This window comes from Misgurnus anguillicaudatus, chromosome 13, assembly GCF_027580225.2.
Source record: "Misgurnus anguillicaudatus chromosome 13, ASM2758022v2, whole genome shotgun sequence".
In the NCBI taxonomy this organism is placed as follows: domain Eukaryota; kingdom Metazoa; phylum Chordata; class Actinopteri; order Cypriniformes; family Cobitidae; genus Misgurnus; species Misgurnus anguillicaudatus.
The window spans coordinates 19,682,863-19,708,782 of record NC_073349.2 but is presented as its reverse complement, the minus strand read 5'-3'; the positions used below and the strand labels follow the sequence as shown (position 1 = coordinate 19,708,782).

Genomic DNA, 25,920 nt, shown 5'->3' with positions numbered 1-25,920 from the left:
TGTAACTGCAAGCTCACTTTATTCAGAAGAGAGTTCTTTGTGGGCCAAGCCAAAATATTACCAGATGTAATAAACACTAACATCTTTCGAAGGGTTTTTATGAACTCTCGTGATTTTTTTTGCATTATTAGAAGGTTCAACTGCCACAAAGTGATATAAAGCAGATCATTCTTTAGTTAGGCCTGTTAGACGCTTCATGTGAACTGTGCCGTGTGTAACAGTATTTAAAGGGACACAAGGCAGCATTTTTATGTTAATAAATCATCTTCGTAAGTCGGTATATGGTTAAATGACTCATTACATGACGAATGAAGACCCTCTCGCCCGCCCCTACCGTCTGTAGGAAGAATACCCCACTTGCAAGTTCGCTGTATCCGACCCGGTGTCCTACAGTGGTCCTGTCCCAAATGGCACACTCGGGATTGTGGTCCTCCTCAGAATCCACACTTTGAAGACATCACGTAGTCCAGACTTTAGGGACCCTTGATGCGAGTCCACGTGGGTGCACCGGAGTTGAATTTTGGGACAGACTCGAGCATCACACCGGAAATAGGTAGAGAAGTTGCCCGTCAGTGTGAACTCCTCCCTTCCGTCGCCTGATTGGTCTGATTGCCCTTTCGCAAGGACTTCTGGGTTGGTAAAGTGGGCGAAGCCTGTCTTCAGCGAAGCCCGCATCAAGGGGGCAAAGGAGGCGCTGATGAGCACACTTCAAAGCGTAAAAATGATAGATGGGACACCCTACGGACTCGTAGACTAAGCGAGCACGCGCAATTTAAGGCCACGAGACCGAAAGTCCACATGAAGTGCGCCATTTGGGACAGGGCCAGTCTCGTAAAGTCTCAGATATAGAAAGCATTTACTCCCAGACACTAGGGGGAGCTAGTAGAGAAATAATACTCAGACTTGCCTGGTGTGCCTTTAAAGGTGCAGTGTGTAATTTTTAGAAGGATCTCTTGACAGAAATGCAAAATAATATACAAAACTATATTATCAGGGGTGTATAAAGACCTTTTTATAATGAACCATTATGTTTTTATTACCTTAGAATAAGATGTTTTTATCTACATACACCGAGGGTCCCCTTACATGGAAGTCTCCATTTTGTTCCACCATGTTTCTACAGAAGCCCTTAATGGACAATCTTTGTTTACTAAGTTGTCTCCATCAATTACGTGTTTGTCCGGTGGCGGCTACCGTAGCTTCTCTGTGCATTTCAAAAGCAAAGGGTAAGCAGTGGACTGAGCCGTTGGTTGCAATTCGCAACCTCACCACTGAATGCCACTAAAATTTACACACTGCACCTTTAATTGAATGTTCAGAAAATTCTGTCATGAAAGCATCCATGAACAATCTTTCTTATAAACCAATCATGAACTGGATTATAAACTAGATCATGCATGCACACATATACAAGTTTTTTAAACTAGATTATAATCAGTTATATAAAACAAGTACATTTTAACTAGATATAAATCATTGTACTGCCACAAAAATATGTTACTATGTTATTTTCTCATCTACATCAGTTGTCACTATAGGATAAGTACATCTTTATGCATATTAGCACCTCAAAGGATATACAGTACCTAGTGTTGGGCATAACTAGTTACTAAGTAATTAGTTACTATCATTTAATTACTGTTTCCTTGAAAAAGTAAAGTAAGGGATTACTTAATTTTTCCAGTAATTTATATACAGTTACTTCTGATGTAATTGAACTAATACTATGTATGGACTGAAGAACAATTATATATAATACAACAAGAGATTTAGCATCACAATTTAAAGTATAAGGTTAAAGGTTTTTATGTATCCTTCTCACTTTAAATACTTTGGTGAGTTAATAAGAATAACAGTAACACTCTAGTGTAGTTTCCAATTCTCACTGTAAACTGGTAAGTTATTAGCATTAATATTACAGAGATATTGGCTTAAATTGGCTTATTAATACTTGAAAAGCACATATTAATGCCTAATTCTGCAAAACCTTTGTTTACATCCTTAATCATATCCAATTCCTACCAATACTTAAACTTAAAGGCGCAGTGTGTAATTTTTAGAATGATCTTTTGACAGAAATGCTAAATAATATACAAAACTATATTATTAGGGGTGTATAAAGACCTTTCATAATAAACCGTTATGTGTTTATAAACTTAGAACGAGACCTTTTTATCTACATACACCGAGGGTCCCCTTACATGGAAGTCGCCATTTTGTGCTGCCATTTTTCTACAGAAGCCCTTAAAGGACATTTTTGTTACTAAGTTGTGTCCGATGATGACATGTTTGTCCGGTGAGCCGTGGACTAAGCCGTTGGTTGCAATTCACAACCTCACCACTAGATGCCGCTAAAATTTACACACTGCACCTTCAACAAATGCCTGATTCTGCTAAAACTTTTTTTACATCCTTAATCCTACCCAATTCCTACCAATACTTAAACATAACAACTACTTTACTAAGTATTAATAAGCAGTAATTAGGACTATATTGAGGCAAAAGTAGTTAGTTAGTTAATATGAGAATTGGACCTTAAAAAGTGTGACCAGAATAATTTATGTACTTTTATATGATTATACCTTTATTTTTGAGAGTGTTCATTTTACATTACATATTTTCATGAGCTTTTCATTGCTTAAAAGTCTGCATTTACATATTTGGTTACTGTCAAATATGGATGTGGGACCACTGTTTGTTGTGGCTGACTTCTGAAACACAGTAAATAAATGCACAGTAGCCCATCCCTCAACTTTCATGTGTTTATTTACACTCAAGTCATGCGAATGTTATTAAATATTATGTATTAAATAATATGTAAATTACATATTACATATTTAAATATATTTACGTGGTTTAATGCATAATTAATTAAACAAAACGTGTTATTTTTGTGTATGAATATCAAAGTTTTATTTTCATCTTGTTAAAAGCAGAGACGCATGCCAGCTGAAGAGTTCACGAGTCCCAGTCCGTTTACACAGGAATTCCAGTCCGTCTTTTATAGTCAGTATAGCTGTGTCTAAAACCAATAAGATCCCTATCTAGATCACATTTTTAGGCATGCTATTTCTGGCAGAACGATAACCAAAATGCTGTCTTGGTAGACTGCTGAACCACATTTTAAAAACACGTCACTCGACCAATAGTTACGGTCGTTGTCCGCTAAGGTAGCGCATGCTTAACTTTCAGCAGCCCATCTCAAAGTGGGACCAAGCGAACAAACGGATATTTACAACTCAACCATCAGTTGCCTCTGCTTTCATGCCAATAGCGGACGGATTTCTTTCTTTTTTGGATAAATGAAGTCCCACGAAGTGTGGGACGGAGAAACGACCGTGGTCTTGCTGTAGGCGAAAGACTTTTAAACTTATAAACTACTCGGTGGCTTCAAGTGACGGACTTTGATTTTTTCCCAGCTGCGTGCTTTAATCGTGCTGGGTTGGCAGAAAATGGGGACTCGGATAAGTGCCCTTAAACTCTATGTGTTTATCATCTCTTTGGCACTTGCGTCGCATCTATTTAAAGTAAGTGAAGTCATTTATCCGCTTTTATTAAAGATAACATATTATAGTGCATTGCCTGTAGCCTACTCTCTCTTATCAACAGGGCAAGTTCCCTGCAGGTAATTGTATCAACGTAAGAATACCAAGTAACTTTTTAACAAGTTTTCTGCACCTTATATCATTAATTTAATCATTATTATTGTTTTTAAACTCATTCTTCATATGGTGCATGTAGAGAAAGGGAATATATATATAATATCAGTTTCTAAAGGATTTTTAATGTGAAGTTTTGCATGTATGTTCTTTTATTAGTCTAATTTTATCCATAGGCACGCGCTATTCATAGTTGCTCTCAGTGGCGTCTTGAATGTCTGCTGCTGTATACTTTAGACTAGCACATGAAAACATTTGAAGCCCATGAATTGACAACTTTTATGGTGTATATATATATATATTTCTTTTTTACAGATAGTGTGGACTATATATGTATTTGTGTGAAGCCGCTCATTGAAGAGTCATGCACACTCATTCATTATAAGTAAACACTATAAGTAAAATTGCAGAGGCATTTTTTTATGTGGTTAGTGATAAAGGAAACAATTCATCTGGATTGAGGACAGTATGGTGTGATAAACAAATATCTACATCTCATATTTCTTGCTTGTGTTTGAATGCAATCCGCATTACTGTATCACTTCCATTCTGCTTTGGGCTCCATTGCGTAACTAAGATATTGACTGGCATTGTTCTGTGGGAAAAGTTTGACATTCTTATGCCACAAAGTAAACTTAAAACATTTCCAAACTGTGCTGCTTCATTTCGCATAGAGTTGAATTATTCAGTTCTTGATCTTGTCATGCATCAAAGTGCTTTTCTTATGCAGCCACTTGATAGGCTATGATCATTTACCCCTGTGCTTGTTTATGTGCTCATTTATATCCGTTTTAGTAGTCTAGTAACTAGTTAGCCGAAACCAGAGATGCCTTTGACATTTATCATCTGACCACCGATGATCCTATACCCCTGGGTCACATGTTAACGGAAAGTCTTGTCTTGAATAGCATCAAACTCTTTAAATCCGTGTGCCCAGCTATGCGTTCCTTCTGCATACCACATATAATCCCTTTCTTGTCTAGCTGTCTTCAAACACCAGTGAAAATGAGCCGCTCTTACCTTACTGATCTGTAACGGGGGCTACGCTCATTGCCTTTCGTAATTCGAGATGGTCTTTTGTTATTTTTTCAGGGACCGCTGTGTCAATTGCACCGTAATTGAATTAAATGGAGGCAGTGGCATGTGTTTTTTTCCATTGCAAGATTTGACAAAGACTTGGTTTGATTCAGCTGAACAGTTAGGGTCCCGTTGCCACTGGCGTCCTGCGTGGCCTGTTGGAATTTCAGGGTCGTGAGTAACAATCAGCACTGACAAAACCCCAATAAAAGCACTTTATTACCTTTTAGTTTACTGACACAATCAAGTGCTCCCTCCCTGCTGTTAACTATCAATGGCCTGGTAATTGACAGAAGGTTCTTTGCTGTCTATTGACGCATGTAATTTTTGGGTTAAACCGGCTACTTGTGAGGTCGTTGAAGGTCTGCTGAAACGTGGGTCGCGAGTATGTCTTCTTTATCCCCACTTTTGTTTCATTTTGTTTGTCTTAATTAAAGACGAATAAAAATTAGATTTTAGTTGATAATAACAAATGTTATGGTTTTGCCAAACTAAGCAGACAGGCACCACAAATATTTTAGTTTAACTCTATTTGTGAATCTCTGGGGGTCAACTAGTATCCTATAATTCATGTAGCTTAATTGTTAGAGCAGCACAAAGGTCATGGGTCAGATTCCCAGAGAACCTACTGATAAAATGTGTAGCTTGAATACTCCCTACGTTGCTTTAGATATATAAAAATGCAATTATACTAGAAACTGTTGAATAAATTGTGCAACCTTAAACTAGTTACCTTAAAAGGTATCGCAGCTTATTTTCAGCTCTGTTTTGACTATACAAACCCTTTTAATAGATTGCTTGTCCCGTGGTGGTATAGTATCCAGCGTGTTTTTTTATTTTAGGATCCCTCTTCGAATAGGCCATTGCAAGTAAACCATGACATCATCTGCAGAGTACTATTAGGTTTTTAATGCAGGTCTGGATTCCTTTAGATATATTCGGCTTCCTGCACCAGTCCGTAGTCACAGGCATATTTCTGTTGTGTCTTTCACTGTCTTGGCATCTATAGTATGCCCACATTTACCGTATCTTATGTGACATCTAGATATAGTCCAAACATCCTGGTCATTTTAACACCCACGTGATCTTCCAAGTAAGCACCGGGAATCTAGCACACAGCGATTGGATAACTGGGAACGTGTTCAATGAGATTTTGAGGATGGGAGATTATTCATGGTCTCAATGTGTGCTTTTATTTGTCTTGTTTAAAAGCTACTTGTCAGCCTTATATGGTTTGTTTCATTCAGCGAGTGCTAGCGGGTTAGGTACTGTATATACAATCTTTTCAATGAAATCTCACACTATATGATTTAGAAATATGTATGACATTTTAAATTCAGATCTCTGATGATTTTTGGGTATTGTTTCAGTCTTTCAGTGTGGTCTGTGTCCTTGTTTAATTCTTGTATGTAGATTGTGTGACTTGTTTACAGAAACAGCCACAAGGAGACTTATTGACACACATGGAGAGCAGCTTCTACTGTTGTTGTTATTTGTTCTGCAATGAAGTGTGATTGATGTTTGGATTAGTTTTAAAGCGGTTAGAACACCAACATTTCATCCATAATGAATTGAGTGACCAAACCATCTTTATGGTTTTGTTTTGTTTTGCTTGCTTTTTGTTTATGTGCTGCCCATTTCTTTGTAGTTTGCTTCGTTGGTTGAAAATCTTTATCAGGATTTTCCAAAGGATTCTTTCATGGTTCCTTCTTCGCTCTGTGATTGTGCACATCAATCCGTCCCACCGTTCCGCATCGTTTGCAGGTGACCTGTGGTGGTACATCACTGTGGGATTTTCATCTTTCATTTGCCAGCTGTTCGTGATAGAGTAGGAGGGGTTGGACTCCAAACACAGCTGCACCTCAGCTGGTATTGTAACCCTTGCATGCGCAGACATGAGCCAAAAGTTCAAGCATAGTCATTCTGCGGTTTTCTGCAACGTTATCAAAGTTGGTTTGTCAGTATGCCTGCAAGACCAATTTTGTGCCACTTTGCTTGGGTCTCCTATAGTTAGAAGAGTGTTTCAGCTCTCTGAAAGGGCTTAGGTGTCTGTCTCTTAAAAACTTTCGACCTCTTCTTCTATGGGACCATCTTAAATATCTGTTTTATTTCTTTAGTAGCAATTGCCCTTCAATAGTCCTTCTCCTTAAGGTTTACTGCCCTACAGAGTTTAGCTTCAAGTCTTACCAAATGCACCTCAACTAAGAAGTTAAGATTATCTGTTTGATTAGGGTTGGAGCCTGGTGTTCTCTGCAGGACGTTGGGTCTCCAGAAATGGACTTTAGCTTGGACAATAGTCAGTGCCGTCGCCAGCCGAGCGCTGATGAGGGGACGTCTAAAATACAGAGAGGGGGCGATCACATGAATGCATTCAATTCTTCCAACTAGAAAATACATATAGCGTTGGTACATTCCTTAGAGGAATAGTCTACTCATTTTCAATATTAAAATGTGTTGTTACGTTAGCTGGGAATTGTTGGTGCATCCCTCTGTCATCTGTGTGCGTGGACGTGGGCGCTGGAGCGCGCTGCGACACTTCGATAGCATTTAGCTTAGCCCCATTCATTCAATGGTACCATTTAGAGATAAAGTTAGAAGTGACCAAACACATCAACGTTTTTCCTATTTAAGACGAGTAGTTATACGAGCAAGTTTGGTGGTACAAAATAAAACGTAGCGCTTTTCTAAGCGGATTTAAAAGAGGAACTATATTTTATGGCGTAATAGCACTTATGGGAGTACTTCGACTCGGCGCAGTAACACCCTCCCTCTCCCATTATGAGAGTGAGAAGGGGAGTGGACTTTTCAGGCGAGTCGAAGTACTCCCAAAAGTGCTATTACGCCATAAAATATAGTTCCTCTTTTAAATCCGCTTAGAAAAGCGCTACGTTTTATTTTGTACCACCAAACTTGCTCGTATAACTACTCGTCCCAAATAGGAAAAACGTTGATGTGCCTGGTCACCTCCAACCCCATCCCCGACTGGTACCATTGAATGAATGGGGCCAAGCCAAACGCCATCGAAGCATCGCAGCGCGCTCCAGCGCCCACGTGCACGCACACAGACGACAGAGGGATGCACCAACAATTCCCAGTGAAGGCAACAACACATTTTAATATTGAAAATGAGTAGACTATTCCTTTAAGTTTTAACGCGTTATAAACAAACGTCTTGGTAATACAACCACAAAAACTGCAGCTATAATGAGCAACGTACAAAGCTCTGAACAATCTTACTATAACAACAACATAAACGCATCGACCCAGACGTAGATAGTTGCTGTAGTTTCTTTTTTTTAAATCCATTTTCGAATGTCCATGGTGAAATTTGTAATGCAATATACAACCTTGAAACCTCTGTGTTTGCTTTCCGTTGTGCAAGAAAATTTACGTAATGTTATTAGGGTGGGGGAACACACTTAGTCAAGCAACCAATCATGCCTCACAGACCGTCCATAACTAAAATATTGCTATTTAAGCTAATATTAACTCTAGGAAGACAATACACGAGGCAAATGGGATTTTTAAATGGCACATTTTATCATTAAAATCCCATTCAACATTAATGGTGATCTGAGGGGACAGGATAGTGTCGGTCGCCCCCTCGCGCAGCCCGTGGCGCCGGCCCTGTCTATAGTGCAAAGTATAGTTTATTTGACTTGTACATGTACACAGACATTCAACGTATGCGCATTGTGACAAAATGCAAAGCATCTCCAGGGCTACATACTATATTCTGCTGTAGGCACATGCGTGACCTACGCATACAATGTACACAGGATTTCAAAATTTTGGCAGTGCATGTACAGTACGTGCATATTGTATGAGCACACTCTTCTGATGAAGAAAATTGGACCATAAATAGACCATATTTTGGCCTTAAAGGCCTGAAAGCCAATGTTGACTTTTGAAATCACCTAATCAAACACGCCCCTACCCCAACAGAATCTGGACCTTCTTTTGATAGACCCGCCCCACATATACGCAACCCAGACAACGATGTTGGTTAGTAGACACGCCCCTTACTACTGATTGGCTACAAGTGTGTTTTGGTACTCGGCCCGACTCTCTTTTCCAAAGTGTTTTTCCAAAATCATGCACCCCGCCTTTAAAGGAAAAGTTTATAGTTTCCTTTGCGTACAGATGACACCATTTAAAACGATCCCCGTTCACAGAATCTGCAAAAACACTGTATTATGCATGATGGGCCAGTAGTTGCCAATGTCGTTATGGTGTCTAGACACATAATACGCTTGCACATGACATCCATTTACACACATGCATTTTTGTCATTTACATGGAAACAACAATGATGGCATTTTCAAAAACTTGTACTTTAAAACATGTTTTCAAAAAATTGTATCTACCTAAAATAAAGCTGGGAGGGTATATCGAGTTTTGGTAATGTATCTGTATAAGGGGAATACCGCCTTTATCTGTATTTTCAGATTTTTTTGCACAGACGTTCTGCCAGAAATGTACTCTGAGGTCAGGTGTTAGCTTTCCAATCAGATAGCATGTTGTACAGCTGTTTATTTTTAAATGGGAGGAAAACCATGTTTTTTTCATTATAAATTTTATGATTCTGAAATCTTGCATATGGCGCTGACTTGCACATAAACATGTATTCCATTTTGTAGAAATTACTGAGATATTTATTTTTATAAGACCATTCATCCTAAAATCACCGTCAATATCTCCCAGCCCTACCCCAAAATGCTGTTGCCATGTAAATAAACAGATAAAACCAATACGTTTTCCATGCAAACAGCCCCTAAAAGCCCTTGGCCTAGCGCATGACTCATATGCATAACTTTGTGTACTAAAAATATCAGTAAGTATTTATCCAAACGTGTGTTTTCTATGCAAGATTACTATTTATGGACTTTTATTTCAGTGGTGAAAGTACACCTACGGCATGTCTACAGTAAGTACTATCATCAGTCAGTTGAAAAGACATTCGTTTCTTCTGTATTACCAGCACATCATCCTTACACATCATCCTTTCCATATCACTCAATACGTTTTGTTATAAGCTGGCTTGTGTCAGCACGTGCAGGATATTTATGATAGGATGGTGTAACGGCTGTCTTGTGAAAGCAGCATGTGAATGGAGCTCTCTGCAGAGAGTCTTCCATTAATCTAAGACATGCCTCAGCCTGCCACTTACTTTTCCAAGTCTCCTTCAACCCCCATAGAAAGCAAAATCTCTTAGGCTGTTATTATATAGCCTAAGATCGTGCAGAATATAAGTGCCCTAGGGTTATAGTTAAAGAGAAATAAAAAACCAAGATGAACCACGTTTTCATTTTCTGTCATTTAATTTTATAAATTTTACCTTTATCTATTGACAAAAACAATGTGCTGGTGATTTCTATCGTTGTGGCCTTTTATGTTTGCAGTGCACCAGACATAACAAAATGTGCTTTTGGTGGTTTAACCAAAACAAGAGAGTGACTGTTAACAAGAGCAGTTGACCTAGTGTACCCATGATATGGTGATATTCAGTCCAGTGCTGGCAATATGCTTTCTTTTGAAGCTGTTGCCAGGTTTTGTCACGGTTTGCCTTGCTGTGGTTGGCTCCTTGAAGCGATTAGACCTCTATTCAGCATATCAGGCTTCTTCTCAAGGCCGCTCTGCCTGCTGAGTTCAACCGGATAAAACTCTTTGAGCCACCCAGGAGACCGATGTACATTAGCATGTCAACGGCTCCACTGCAGGAGTTTGGCTGTTCTGGCACTTCGCCGTTGGCAGGCCGCCTCTTTCTTTGTTATTTAGATGAGAGAGAGTCAAGACGTTAGGTGATTCAACTGGGTTATGGGTGAGGACGTGGTTTTAGAAAGATCAGATCTTACCTGGAGCTCACCTGAGGAAATACTTACCAAGCAAAAACTTTGTGTGTAGTGTACATGTTGCCAGATTGACGTTTGGATGAAATCCAGCTTGAAGCACTTTAGTGTCCCCAGTTTCCCTCAGTTTATGATAAGAGAGGAAATCTGCACTGCTCTAGCAGAGGATGTCTTTATGGAAAAAAAACGTTATTTGTTTTTAACTTGCTGATTCATCATCCTCCCGGGGAAATAAATATGCCGGGGTGAGTACAGTAGGAGATGATAAAGTAGCAGCATTCCTGGTAGCAAAATATAAGAGCTAACATGTTCAAACTGGAAATGAAAAAATTGCCACCTGCTCTTAAAAGAGCCAAAACCACATCCCACACAGCAAACTTCTTTAAAACTTAAGATCTCTCATTTAGATTTCCATGACTAGAAGTTTCAATCCTTGGCTGCAGTGTTTTCCATGTAGGAATTTTGCCACTGACTTTTCCGAGTTTTTTTATTCCAAAGCCCTCCATGGAAAAAAAAACTAATTCATAGAATCCCGTTATTACACATCAATGTGATTCCAAGCACGTTACGGTTGTTGTGGATTGTGCTGGCTTTAAAACGTTGGCTTTATCTCATGGCAAGGAAGTAGCTGATCTTAACTGAACTCTTATTTCACTCGGTGACGTTCCTGTGCATGAGCTCCTGTATGATTGAGCTCAGCGTTTCTTGACCGAGTCACATATGTGATGAATGTTGGCATGAGCAGTAGGAAAGAAACCTGAGCTCTTGTATGATAAAGAGAAAATGTGAATCATGTGTGTGGTTAAGTGTGTTGCCAGATTATAATCACCACAGTTAATTGATTTAATTAAAACTACTTTTTGTTGCCATTTTATTAGTCATAGCTTGCACATGTTCGTTTACTGTAGTATAGAGGGTATGCATTGATGTCACTTTTCCACGTGACCAAGCCGGAACTCGCCCTGTTGAGTGGCAAATGATTCAACAAAATGGTTGATTTTCATAGCAGCTGCTGCTAAAAACGCCAGTAAATCTGACTTTAATGAGCTTAAATTGAATTAAGTTGGACTTGATAGTAAAGGTGGAAAATACTTTAGTTACATTTTTCAAGCATTTGTGCTTTATTAGGGTGTTTTTATTGGGAAAAAGTTTACTTCACTACATTCTAAAGTAGTGCTGCACAATTAATCGCATCGCAATCGCGATGTCAGCCTGTGCGATTATATGACAGCAAAATGTTGCAATTATATTAAATAAATAAATGTGTGGACTTGTTAGCACAAACTTTCTGATAACAGTTTGATGATTTTCCTTGCTGTTTAAAAAAAGAAAGAAAAACGAACAAAAAAGGCAGTGCACGTGTGGCATGCACGTGTGTGGTGTGCGCCATCACTTATACCAGAGCGAAGATGGATGCAGAGGAGGTTGACAGTGATCTGGTAGCTAAAAAAACCCTCGATGTCTGCTGTATGGCGGTATTTTGGATTTAGGATTACTGACACTGAGCAGTTGCTACATCACTTGGCAATACAAAAACATTTCTAGTTTTACAAATACACATTTTAGAGAACTGTGTGTGGATTTTCCTTAAAACCCATCAAGTTGACTCATGATACCATTTAGTATAATCGCAATCGCACATCGCAATATTAGCATCAATAACCGCAATGGGAAAAATTACCCAAATCGTGCAGCCCTATTCTAAAGCATAGAATCATACTGTGTATTCTATAATATTGCATATTAAAATGTATTAAATACCTAATTACATTAGAATTGTGTAATTTTACTTGAGTAAAAGAATGTTAATGTAGTTAAATATGAAATGTAAAACAAAAACTTGTATTTATGGAATGTAATAGAGTAAAAATTATAATAATATGCTTTGGAATGTATGTTTTCCAAAGAAAAACACGGATAAAATAAAAATACTTGAAAAAATACTTTTAAGTAGAAAGTAAAACCTCTGCTTGATAGTGACCCTAGCAACTTGTCAACCCAACTGTGGTCTGTGGACGTTGCCATGAACGATCAATTTACTTCTCCTTTTGGTGTTTTTTGGCAGTCTGTTAAATGATAGTTCCAAATTCTTGTTAATCTGTCAGTACAGTCTATCGCACAACAGTTTTTTCCCCATTTAGACTTGTTTTCGCTAATTTCACACTGTACTCAGATTCTGCCACTCTGTCTTTTGCCACTCAGTGGGCGTAACCGCAGTCATTTTCGCTGAAGGTGACATCACGTGCATACCCTCTATAGAGTGTTAAACAAAATCTTTGAAACTGTTTGATAAATACTTGTCTTATGGGCACGAGCTAACTTTGTTCAAGAGAAATAACAGTAGGGTGCATCTTGGCATGCTGGGAGCTGGTTTTGGGTTGAAAACGAATTTTTGTGGTGACTAAATTTGGCTTGTGTAATTTGGTCTCTACCCACATCTCATGGTCATTCTATGGCCTAAACTACAATTTCCCCATTTAAAGGGATAGTTCACCCAAAAATGAAAATGTTTTTTATTTTGTACTCTTTCTCATGTAGTTCTATACCTGTATGGGTTTCTTTATTCTGTTGAACACAATAGGACATGTTTTGATAAAAGATTGTAAGCACACAGTTGACATACCCATTGACTTCCATAGTATTTGTTTATCCTATTGAAGTCAGTGGGTGCAGGCAACTGTGTGCTTACTGTAGTTGTGTGAGCTTTATTGAAAAGTCTATCATTGGACCCTCTTGTTTTAAAACTGGAAATCTGTCACTGGAAATACGGATGCGTTTATTTTGAATGCTGGAAAAAATAAATGCTGAGAAGGAAAAGTATCCCAACCCTACAGTACTTTTCTTTGTTTGTATACTGTGTACCTTATTGGATCATGGCACATCTTATTGGCCATGCATTACTCCATGAGTTATGTTTTTAATTTAGATTCAGGTTTATTGAACAAATTCTGTACTAATATGAATTGTATGTTTCCCAATGATACTGAAAGCAATAAAAATGTAATATAAACGTTTAAGCAATAAGCATTGCTAATGCTTTCCCATGTCAGTTACCCGGAGCTTGCAGCGGCATCATTTCAAACCAGAACTTAATTACCCCTGACTTTATAATCGCCTGCAACTTAGAGCCAGCAAAAGCAATTATACCTCAAAGCAGATAATGAAACAGCCCTTGCAGTGCTGATTTATGACTAACTGGATGTCCTGCTGCTGTAGAGGCACTAGACGGGAGCTGTATAACTCAAGACCCTGGCATTACTGCCAGACCTCTATTGTGTTCTTGACATGGGGACAAAGGGTGATGTCAGGGGCACGCCACTGTTGAGAACTGGCACAGAGGCGAGATTCAGTGAGTCAAATTCTTTGGCACGGGTACAAGACCTGCCTGTAGGTACAAGTTTTGCTCTACTTTGTTCTTTTGTGATGGAAACCTGCAGTGTGGAGCCTAGAAACAGAAGAATGGGCACAGTCTTTGAGATTTTGACAGGACGAGACAGAATTTTAAAGATTTCATAATTAAAAATAATTAGGGCCTGATGAAGACCTGATTGGTCAATGTTAAGTCAGTGTGCGGGCGTTACATATTTTCTTAATTTGATTTAATAGTTATTTGGTAAGAAAAGAAAATAGGGGGAACATGGTAGTGGCAATCTTTAAAATTAAATATAATCCTATCTATTTTTCATGTGCAATCGTACCCGAGTAAATGTATGTGCACTGCCGGATTTTTGAAACCCCCTGTACATTGCATGCGTAGGTCACGTTTGCGCCTACAGGAGCATGTAGTATGTAGCCCAGGAGATGCGTTGCATTTTGTCTCAATGCGTATTCATTGAACGTCTACACGTACGGGTCAAATAAACTAAACTTTGGAAGGCTATGCGTTCAACCGTGCATGTACGTTTGCAAACACATCGTAAACCAACCAGACTTACGCCCCATCCTGACAGCCAGCGACAAGCAGAACGACGCAATCTCATTAATTTCAATGGAAGCTTGGTGACTTCCGGCCATAGATATATACACTAGATGTCGCCTTGCGGTTCTAAGCATGTGTCAAAACCGCCACCATCTTAGAACAGGGGTCTTATCATAGGAAGTAGCTACTATCTCCGCCTGTACTTTGAATTCATGGACGATGCCGGACTTTTGTGCCCCGTATGGATGTTAGGCCTACTAGCACTATGCATTATAGTTAGAAAAAGTAGATTTTCAAAATATCAAAACTTTTTTATTTTTTTCTGGACTCAATGCTAAATACATGTCTGACTTTGAAACGAACCAAAGAAAACCAAGAAAATAGCATTCATGATGATTTATGGTGATTTTATTATCGTTACACCATTGCCTACAATGACGCTAATGCAGGGCTCCCCTGTTTCAAGATGGTGGCTCTAGTTGACGCATTCGATCCAATGAACTGCCGTAGCCAAGGCAACATCCAGTGTACATATGACTTCTGGCGACACGAGCGAAAGTGACCGTTGTCGACCGTATGGGTGTGTCCAGCGCCGCGAGAAAGATAAGAAATGTTTAACTTTATGCAAATGATGAGCGATTTTCAGGAGTGCCGACTACTAATGGGAACGAAGCAGTGGAGTATTCATTTGTTTATGACAACCTGATTTAGAAATGCCTCTTTGAAAGAGGTGTGCGACCATAGACTGTAAAAAAAGATGGACGACGCTTTTTAGCTCTCTTTAATTGGTGAAAAGTGAAGCCGCCAGTGTCCCGATATGGCGCTGGGATCTTGGGTCTTGAGTCTGCGCAGTAGCAATTTCAGGACCAGTCCTGCGCAGTAGTGAGCAGGAAGTAAAGTCGCGAAATCAAGGCCCCGCCCTCTCTCTCGCAGATCACAGCTGTCAATCATGATGTCACACCACCGTTTTTATAGCATTAAATAACTAACTAAAAACAAAAACTTATTTGAAAAAAAACACTTGAATTTACATAAACGTGATAAAAATACAGTAAATGACAGAAACCAGCTTCGGAAAAAAACATAATTGAAGTGTGTAATTAAATATTTTAGTTGGTCTCAAGTCCCATTGAATATCATTGGGAGGCGGGGTTTATGACCTATACTAGGACCAGTCTGAACGTATCAGCCGCGTATCAACCTATCTCAAATGACCCCAGATCAAACAGGTGTGTCTTTGACATCATGCATGCTGCGCAGACAGCCGTGCTGTTTCGTACGGCATCTTGCTATGTGCTGAATAGTTCACATAGCTGACTAGATGACTAAAAAAGCATCATCGGTTTCAAATTCATTGTTTTTTTACATTGATCCACTTAATTTTCATTGGCAAAAACGCTGTCTCCGTATAGACGGAACACCAAAATGGAGAGAAATGAAATGTTTAATGTAAATGTATTAGTGTGGACAAGGCCTTAGCCTGTGGGAAATGATGTTTGACATCTGTTTGTAATGAATGGGCAGGTGAGGCCCTTCGCTTTCATTTATTGTGAGAATTCTCCCGGCATGCAGATGTTAAGTCGGAGTTGTGGTTGTTGCTGTGCCTGCACATCTTAAAATGATATGTTTCAGAAAACTTAACTCTGGTAGCCTACATATTAATGTTGAGAAGGTCAGAGGTCAGTAGATTCAACAGTAGCTAGTCTCATTAGTTCTGCATTGTGTGCTTGACCTATTTCCTATTTCCTGTTACCTTTAGAGATCCAGTTCAGCCCGCCGGCTCAACATCCAATAAATTTGTCGCTAATATAACCTTGTAAGTCTTTTACCAGCTGTCTGTTTATTTAACAGAAATGACTGGTTTTGTACTTGGTTATTGTTTCCAGCTTTATTATTAAGTGATTGTTTATGTTGGATGACATGGGAAGGAAGGCAAAAGTTGTGTGTAAATTTAGTCTGAGAGTTTTATCAGCCTTTTCATTGCATGAGATCAAACAGGCGTGGTACAGTCTAGGGGAATTCCTTCCTCAGTCAGCCCTCATGGACAATGGAGCTGTTATCCTGAGGATACACTCGACTGTCACTACTGCTAACACCTAAACATGCATCTTAGTAATTTAAAGTGCTGATGTAGTTTTTATTAAAGACATTTGTTGTATCTTAGGATGCCACAAAAGCCTCTTTCACTTAAGAATCTCAGTCAGCAAATTTGCTCTCCAAGGGAACTTCTCATTCAGCCATAAAGCAAATGGCATAAACCAAATAAACAACCATTCATTCATTACTGCCAATTTTATATTAGTAAAATTTTAGCATCGAATGTGCTCTCGCAAACCTTTTTGTAGGTCAAGGGGTACTGTGAGGGGTCCTAAAGATAGGCATGATTTACAGCTGTAATTTTTCATACCTGTTGTTTCGTATTAGATCTCTGCAATGTATGTGCATTCAGTTTGTCATCTCAGTGTTGCATTACACAGTATTTTAAATAGCAGCTAATATAGCCACACTTAGATTAGCACAAGGCTTTGTATCCTCTGGGACAACACAGGATACACTGTACTAAGTTTACCTGAAGTTAAAGCAGAACTAAGGTTAATGTCTCTTGAAGGCAGGTCAAGAGATAAACTTGGATTCTACAATGCTTAAAGTTTAACCGACACATGAATCATACAATGTATAAACATCCCAAACAGTATCAGTTAGTTTTATTTGGACAGCGTGACTGGGTGAGAGTTTATCTACAGCGCAACAGCTTTTCCACCGACAATCAAAACTCCCTCCAACACACACAGAGTCTATTGTCTTCGCTTTATACTGCTTAGGATTGGTCTGTACTGTGTAAATTGGAGAAGATAGATATATTTGTTGGGGTGCCACACTTTTTATGAGTCCAGGGTTCAAAGATGGAGGCTTGAAGTGTGTTTTTTGCAAGTCATAATTTTACCCGGCATCCGTAACACAGCTGTTAGCTGCTGTTAAGTAGATTATGAAATTGGAAACACATGGTGCAGTGCTTTATAATAGACAATTGTTCGGACACATTTGCGGTAAAGCGGTCTTTAGTCAGACAGTAAAAATGACATCACAGGGACACAAGAGGGTCGATAGATGGGTTTGCTTATATAACTTTTTTGGCTTGTAATTTTTTACGTTTATAGTTTGTTTTATTATTTTTCACCGTCCTTCAATTACAATAAAGACATGGTGGCCATGTGGCCTGCTGTTTACTGTAAGATCACGGAGATTGATTTAATTATACAGTTTTGGCATTAATATGAAAGACAGGCAGGAAATGACTAATTTGAGGAGCTCAGATGCAACGAAACCTGCGTCAAAAATGAGATAATGATTAACCAAAAATGTTCTCAGCAGGTATTATACATTTATCTAATGCTTTCACTTAATTTGTTCAAATTCAGAAATACCGGTTTGTCTGATAAAAATGCTAATTAGAGGTCGACCGATATGCTTTTTCTCTGGCCGATGCCGATTTTTTAGAAATCAGGGCAGCCGATGGCCGATATGTTTGGCCGATTTTCTATATGTACATAATAATCAAAATGTTCTCATCATTATTAGCAGATATTTTAAATGCAAAAATGTCACTATTTAAGTCAAAGTATTTAAAAATATATGACTGGTCTTTCTGAAGAGTTTTACAACCTCCTCTGCACCATGCATTTATCAGACACAGATATTACCTGACACTCTGCTGTCATCATCTTTGATCAGTTTTACCATGGCTTTTATTGCTTTGTAGGATAAAATCCTTATTTGGTAGACCTGATAAAATATTTATTCATCATAAAGTTAACATAGTAAATGTCTATGGTTTTTAGTTGAGACTGTTATTTAGGGCAAATCTTTCTAAACACATTTACATTCTCATTTCTGAGACGCTATAAGTGACTGATTGTACTGACAGTGACGTCTTGTGAGTTTCACGAGTTCACACTTACATATAATTTATAGAGTAATTTAGAATGCGTGTTTGGCGTGCTGTCCGGGGGAGGGCTTCGAGCTCGGACTTGGCCCGAACCCAGAGTACCCCCCCCCTGTGTAAGTGGTTTTTTAGAACTAGAAGTGTGGAGAAGGGGTGGTGGTGGGATGCTACAAACTGTCAATGGATCGAGGTAAGACTGCTGAGTCTATATGTACCCTCTCATGGTTAATTGCTGAGTGTTTCCACCTGTGTATAATTGCTGAGTGATTCCACCTGTGTATAATGGCTGAGTGATTCCACCTGTGTATAATGGCTGAGTGCTTCCACCTGTGATTAATTATCTGAACGTGCTCCTCCCGAACTTTGTTAATAAAACATCATTTCACGAGTTCACACTTACATATAATTTATAGAGTAATTTAGAATGCGTGTTTGGCGTGCTGTCCGGGGGAGGGCTTCGAGCTCGGACTTGGCCCGAACCCAGAGTACCCCCCAAAATGCTAGAGAGCATCGGACAGCCGCCTGGATAAATACCCCCCAAGAAGTGCAGAGCTTGGCGGACTGGCCTTCGAGGTGAGGCCTGGTTACTTGACCAGGAGGCCCCCTGAGAGCGGTCTGGGAACCATCATACTGGGAGATCGCCTGAAAGAAAAAAATAGGAAAGGTGAAACGTGGGAGAGACAATGACAATAAACATACTTTGTGGCTGTGTGGAACTTTCCGCCCTTTCACGGCTGCGTGGAAACTCTCCACTCTTTCACGACTGCGTGGAGACTCTCCACTCTTTCACGACTGCGTGGAGACTCTCCACTCCTTCACGACTGCGTGGAGACTCTCCACTCCTTCACGACTGCGTGGAGACTCTCCACTCTTTCACAACTGCGTGGAAACTTTCCACTCTTTCACAACTGCGTGGAGACTCTCCACTCTTTCACAACTGCGTGGAGACTCTCCACTCTTTCACAACTGCGTGGAGACTCTCCACTCTTTCACAACTGCGTGGAGACTCTCCACTCTTTCACAACTGCGTGGAGACTCTCCACTCTTTCACAACTGCGTGGAGACTCTCCACTCTTTCACAACTGCGTGGAAACTTTCCACTCTTTCACAACTGCGTGGAGACTCTCCACTCTTTCACGACTGCGTGGAGACTCTCCACTCTTTCACGACTGCGTGGAGACTCTCCACTCTTTCACGACTGCGTGGAAACTTTCCACTCTTTCACGACTGCGTGGAAACTTTCCACTCTTTCACGACTGCGTGGAGACTCTCCACTCTTTCACGACTGCGTGGAGACTTTCCACTCTTTCACGACTGCGTGGAAACTTTCCACTCTTTCACGACTGCGTGGAAACTTTCCACTCTTTCACGACTGCGTGGAGACTCTCCACTCCTTCACGACTGCGTGGAGACTCTCCACTCCTTCACGACTGCGTGGAGACTCTCCACTCTTTCACGACTGCGTGGAAACTTTCCACTCTTTCACGACTGCGTGGAAACTTTCCACTCTTTCACGACTGCGTGGAAACTTTCCACTCTTTCACGACTGCGTGGAAACTTTCCACTCCTTCACGACTGCGTGGAAACTTTCCACTCTTTCACGACTGCGTGGAAACTTTCCACTCCTTCACGACTGCGTGGAAACTTTCCACTCCTTCACGACTGCGTGGAAACTTTTCACTCTTTCACGACTGCGTGGAAACTTTCCACTCTTTCACGACTGCGTGGAAACTTTCCACTCTTTCACAACTGCGTGGAAACTTTCCACTCTTTCACAACTGCGTGGAAACTTTCCACCCTTTCACAACTGCGTGGAAACTTTCCACCCTTTCACAACTGTGTGGAAACTTTCCACCCCTTCACGCTGCGTGGAGACTCTCCACCCCCTCACGACTATGTGGAGACTACTTTAACTTTCTGATCAGCGAGGAAACTTCCTGCTGGCACTGAGTGTAAACTTTCTCCTTCCTGGGGTGCTGAAAAACAGAAAAGAAAAATTAGAGTTTGCTCAGGAGATTTCTCACTGTTTCGTGAAGGGTGTGAATGCGTTTGTTGAGGATGTCTAGTGTTATCGGTTGTCTGGTGTCGGGTCAGGTGGCTGGGGTCTTTGAATACCTTTAAGCAGGAGGGAAGTTTTACAATTATTTATCTCGTATCCTATTTAGAGGCTTTTAATGGAATTAGGGTGGGAAATAAATGAGGTGATAGAAAGGAGAGAGAATCGGGGAATGGCATGTTATAGGGGACGTGGAATGCTCTAAAGTTTCTCCAAGCGATCATGTAATATTGAAGGGTTTTGGGAGACACAGCTTGGAGGATGGTGTCGAGCGATGCGTCGAGGAGGGGTTTTAGCAGGTGGGTTATGGGAATATCAGTTGCGAATAGTGAGGTACTGGAGTTGGGGATTTGTCCGCCTCTGGAGCTAACGTCCTGAATTTCTGAAACAGAAAACGAGACAGGGAGTCAGCGATTTGATTTTCTGATCCAGGGACGTGTTTAGCGATAATAATAAATTGATCGCAAGCTGAGATCCATGTGAGGCGTCTTAGAAGTGGCATCATAGCCGGTGCGTGGGAACGGCCTTTATTTATGCAATGCACTGTCGCTTCATTGTCGCAATACACTAAAATGCTTTTAGTTGCCCATTCTTTCCCCCACAGGAAAGCTGCTACTACGAGCGGATAAAGCTCGAATAGCGCTGACGACTGTGTTATGTCCTGAAGCTGCGGTGGCCATGTAGAAGCGAACCAACGGCCTTGGTAAAATCCCCCGAAACCGATAGAGGGGGCAGCGTCTGTGAACAATTGGATGTCGATGGGGCACGAAACAAGATTACTATAGAAAAAAGATAGGCCGTTCCACTGGTTTAGGAAAGTTAACCATAATCTTAGTTCGTCGCGACATGCTTGGGTTATGGTGATGGGATCCTCTAGCGAGTGGACAGAGGATGCGAGCGAGAGGAGATGCGATATGAAGGGACGGCCCTGTGGAATGATGCGCATTGCAAAGTTTAAGTGGCCGAGCAGGGATAGGAGTTCGCGTTTGGAGCAGCTGGTTTTTTCGAGGAGAGTAGACGAGACGAGAATTATACGATCGATTTTCTCTTTGGGCAGGGAAGCCTGGAATTTAATTGAATCCAAATTAATTCCGAGGAACTCGATGGATGTAGCCGGTCCCGCGGTTTTCTCTTGTGCTATAGGAATTCCAAGCGTAGAAAAAACATTTTGGACGGTGATGATATGTGCGGCTGGGATGGCGTCAGGAGACGAGATTATTAAAAAATCGTCTAGTAGGTGGATAAGGTGGGGAATGGCGTAATTATTTGACAATATCCAGCACACGGCTTCTGAAAGCATGTCGAATATTTTAGGGCTGCTTTTGCATCCGAAAGTTAGACGTACTGCAAAATAGTATTTCCCAAGCCAGCGAATACCGAATAGATGCCAAGCGTCTGGATGTATGGGCATTACTTTAAAAGCCGATGTGATATCGATTTTTGCAAGCCAGGCGCCCCGACCTGCGATTTTGATCATGTGAATCGCCTGGTCGATGTCATGGTATTTGAGTGAGAATTCGTCAAGGGGGATCAAGCTGTTAATGCTCGGAAACGGGGAATTGTGCGGGGCGGACAGATCAATTATTAGACGTTTTTTACCCGAGAATTTCCTCGTGGCTACTCCAATAGGGCTGATGCGGAACAAATTAAACGGAGGATTTTCGAAAGGGCCGATCATGAAGCCTGACTCCACTTCTTTTTTGATCAAGTTCGTTACGACTTCCGGTTCGATTAGGGCGGATTGAAGATTATTACAGATAGTGTTTTGAGAGAGCGGGCATTCTACGCCAGGGTTAAAGCCGTTTTTGAGGCCTGATAGTAGATAGTTAGTAAATTCGGCATCCGGGTGATTAGCTAGTTCAAATTCCATACGTGAAATATTTACAGGAGTCGATAAGTAATGATTTGATTTTTTATTGACAGATTTGTACACTGGGCATACAATGCGGGCATGAGCGCCGCCACAGAATTTACAGATATGCAAAAACCGGCACTGCTGTCTGTTGCATTTACCATCGTTAAAGTGGTTGCAGAGCTGCCGTTTTTCATTTAAGGAGGAGGTGTTTGCGGTTGCTGTGCGTGGTACGTAGCTGGTGGATCGGACTGTGTTTGTCTCCGGGCAGGGTTGAGAGGAAGGGTTAACCTGAGGGCATGCTGATGTTGTGTGTGCCACTGACCTACAAACGGCGCACGAGATGTTTTTGCAGCCTAGGAACACCCTACTGTGGAGGTCAGAGTCAAGTGCACCCCAGTATGTGCACTGGTTCCATTGGGCGACTCGCACAGCACTTTTGGCAGAAAAAAGTTTATGGTATGTATAGAAGTGACCTCCCCCATAGGACAGCGCAAGCTCTGCTATGATTGTTAGGTAATCATTTAGCTCGCGCCGCCTGTGGGGAAAGACTGAGCAGATTATTTCAGTAAAACGAGAAAAAGCTATTGAAAATTCAGAAAAAGAAAGAATACGGGATGAAGGTGTGCTGGTGTTTTTGAGGGTGACAGAGAAATCTCCGCAGTCTATTTGGCGGACTGGTTCGGCTGCGGGGAGCATTGAGAGAAGAGAGGAAAGGTCTATGTCTGCACCTGCGAGAATCTGTGCACGAATGGTTTGGGAAACTGGTGGTGGTTCCATGACGAGGGCGTTGGATGGCACGGGCATCTGTGTTGCTGTGAAGAGAGAGTATTGTTTAGTTTGAGATGAAGAGCTGGGAAGGTTATAGACCGGGACTGTGAATGTAGGTGGTGGCCTTGCACTTTGAGTAGGTTCTGTGGAAAGAAAGTTAGTTGGAGGGAAATCAGGAAATGAGAGATTATGGAGTGGAGTGTACACACGCGATGCGCACAGAGGTACACTCGCGCTTGCTTGCGCCGCTGGAGCTGCGGGCCACTGGATGTGGGCGGGGTTATCACTTGTTGGATAGAACTGTTGGAAAGTTTGCGCCTGCGCTGCTAGCTGATTTTGCCTCAGGTTGGCATCTGCAACGGGCGCTGGAGGCCACTGGAAAGGAAGAGTGTTATTAACAGCAGGAGGATTAGAAATAGAAGCTGTAGGGAGGCCGCTGGGCCCAGCTGCATACGGCGCTGCGGCCGCAGAAGCCGCGGTGCGGAGCTGAGCTGCATAAGGAAGTGGGAGTGGTCCTGCTCTGGCTGAATCTGGAGCGCGGCCGAGGCTTGCTGAAGGCCTGTTGCTGCGACTCGTCAGGCGGAGTGAGCCAGATCTCGTGCGGGACGACAATGGTGGTGTTCGCGCTTTGCGGGCTCCGCTTCGCCTTTGGGACGCCTTGGGAGCTGGAGTGTGCTTAGGAGAGAGGTTAGGCAATTGCAAAGAGACATAAAGATCGTACAACTCTGCTTTGTTTAACTTTCGCGGAGCCTGTATGTCTGAGTTACCCAGAGCTTCCCTTAATCCTGCTACGGTCCACTTCCCGATAGGTGGGATTGTTGGGACAGCCGAGCGGTAGGAGGAGGCTGGGGAGAAGGATGGGGGTCTTGCCGGTGGTGGTGAAGAATGGCCTCGGCGTCTTGGCGAGCGTGAGTCTGATCTAGCAGGCGTGCGGCCGCGTGAAGAAGCTTGGGGCTCGATTCCAATGACCGGTGTCGGATGAATGATGCTAGCTGAGTCCGGCGATGAATCGCTGAGGACATCATTTTCCTCGCCTGATGAAGAGCTGTTGTGTTGTGACATGGTTTAAGCAAAAACGGCGAGCCAAGATGCTACAAACTGTCAGGATGCTACAAACTGTCAGGATGCTACAAACTGTCAATGGATCGAGGTAAGACTGCTGAGTCTATATGTACCCTCTCATGGTTAATTGCTGAGTGTTTCCACCTGTGTATAATTGCTGAGTGATTCCACCTGTGTATAATGGCTGAGTGATTCCACCTGTGTATAATGGCTGAGTGCTTCCACCTGTGATTAATTATCTGAACGTGCTCCTCCCGAACTTTGTTAATAAAACATCATTTAGTGTTGGGACAGATCTGTTGTTTCAACCGTTCATTCAAACGAATCCGTTCAAAGGAGTCAGTTCGTGAATCGGACGCGCTGTGTTCTAATCCAGGCTGAGCAGCGCAAAACTGTAAACAAAGTCTCACATTTGTGGATATGATTTGGTCTTCCGACCTTTCGCCATCGAGTCAGTTTTGTTTTGAGTAATAAAAGCAGGGAGACAGAAAGCGTGCACGCGCGGCTCTTCTCTCTCTGTCACGCAAACAAAACTCATCATCACTCATTAATCACATGAAATGAGCCTAATCTTTGCACGGACAGTGCACCGCGAGACATAAGCCCGTCGCGCTGTTGTACTGGCTGCTTAATTCGCGCGATCCGCCATCATTTAGTAAGCTGTTTGTGAACAAGGCATGGCTGCACACACACACGAGACGGGAGCGATCTGCTTGCAGCAAGAGGCAGCGTCACGAGTTCTACAACAGCGCTTAGGTGCCCGCAGATGCGCCTGCCTATTAATCGGCCTAATTTTGCAGCAAAATCGGCCAAAGCCGATTTTTAAAAATATGCCAAAAATCGGCCAATTAATCGGCCGGCCGATAAATCGGTCGACCTCTAATGCTAATGTCAGACACACTTCGCAGGTTTTGCATCTGAGCTCTTTAAATGTTAACTTAAGTGATATTTGACTTACTGTATTTTGTTGATTAATGTCTTGTACATCCTTGGTGTCCATAAATAAACTGCTTACCGCACGTTTACATCCACTCTTTTACAATGTATAAAAATACTCTTGCCAATAGCTCACAGTTGCTAAGCTCAGTTAAAGCAGTCTGAACTCATCATTAACGAGTGAAATTTAATCCCCATCTTATTTGTTTTTGTAATTTCGTTTTTTGCTGTCTAAATTGCATAGTGCTCAGATAATTATAGTCCAGATTTTATAGGCAATATGTTAACACATAGATTCAAGTTTCTTGTTCATTATCATCTCAGATCGCTGTAGGATATGCTGTGTGTTGAAAAAGCAAGGAAACAAGGAAGCAAGGAAAAAGCTTCTTTAGTTTTAGGTAGATATACTCGTTTAGTTTTGTCTTACACTTGATGGAAACATTTGTAGGGCCTCAAGAGTGTTTTCCTTTCTGACCCAGTAAAGATAATCCTGAAGATTTTGACTGGCCAGATTCTTGATCCTTTATCAGTGGATGACAAGGCTAAACCCAAGGACTTAAAATCATGAATGTAGTTAAAATGAGCCAATTGGAGCGTGTACATTTCAAGGTGAGGTAGGCACCTGATTTCCTCTTAACTAAATAATTGGCTGGATTGGAATTAGGGCTGCAGGATTATGATAAAAATAATAATTGTCGATTATTCACCTTGATTTGTAGTTGCGATCTGTAATAGATTTTAACTTTCTGTCAAGCAGCTGCATGATAAATTCTAAACATCCAAAACGAAATAATAT

At 41.2% G+C, this 25,920-nt stretch overlaps 2 protein-coding genes across 2 annotated transcripts in view; one reads left to right on the top strand and one right to left on the bottom strand.

Moving 5' to 3' along the window:
- The first annotated feature begins 3,064 nt into the window (after window positions 1-3,064).
- hspg2 (heparan sulfate proteoglycan 2) overlaps window positions 3,065-25,920 on the top strand; it is a 130,961-nt gene continuing 108,105 nt past the window's right edge. The window contains exon 1 of the mRNA XM_073875297.1: window positions 3,065-3,527. Coding sequence (XP_073731398.1) covers window positions 3,453-3,527 — 75 coding nt within the window. The 5' untranslated portion in view covers window positions 3,065-3,452. The remainder of the gene's footprint in view (window positions 3,528-25,920) is intronic.
- On the bottom strand, window positions 20,123-24,473 carry LOC141369368 (uncharacterized). The gene is made up of 2 exons (XM_073875687.1): window positions 24,414-24,473; window positions 20,123-24,359 (listed from the first exon to the last, which is right to left on the bottom strand). Exon 2 carries the CDS (start codon window positions 24,186-24,188, stop codon window positions 20,808-20,810), a length of 3,381 nt encoding a protein of 1,126 aa, XP_073731788.1. The 5' UTR covers window positions 24,189-24,359; window positions 24,414-24,473; the 3' UTR covers window positions 20,123-20,807.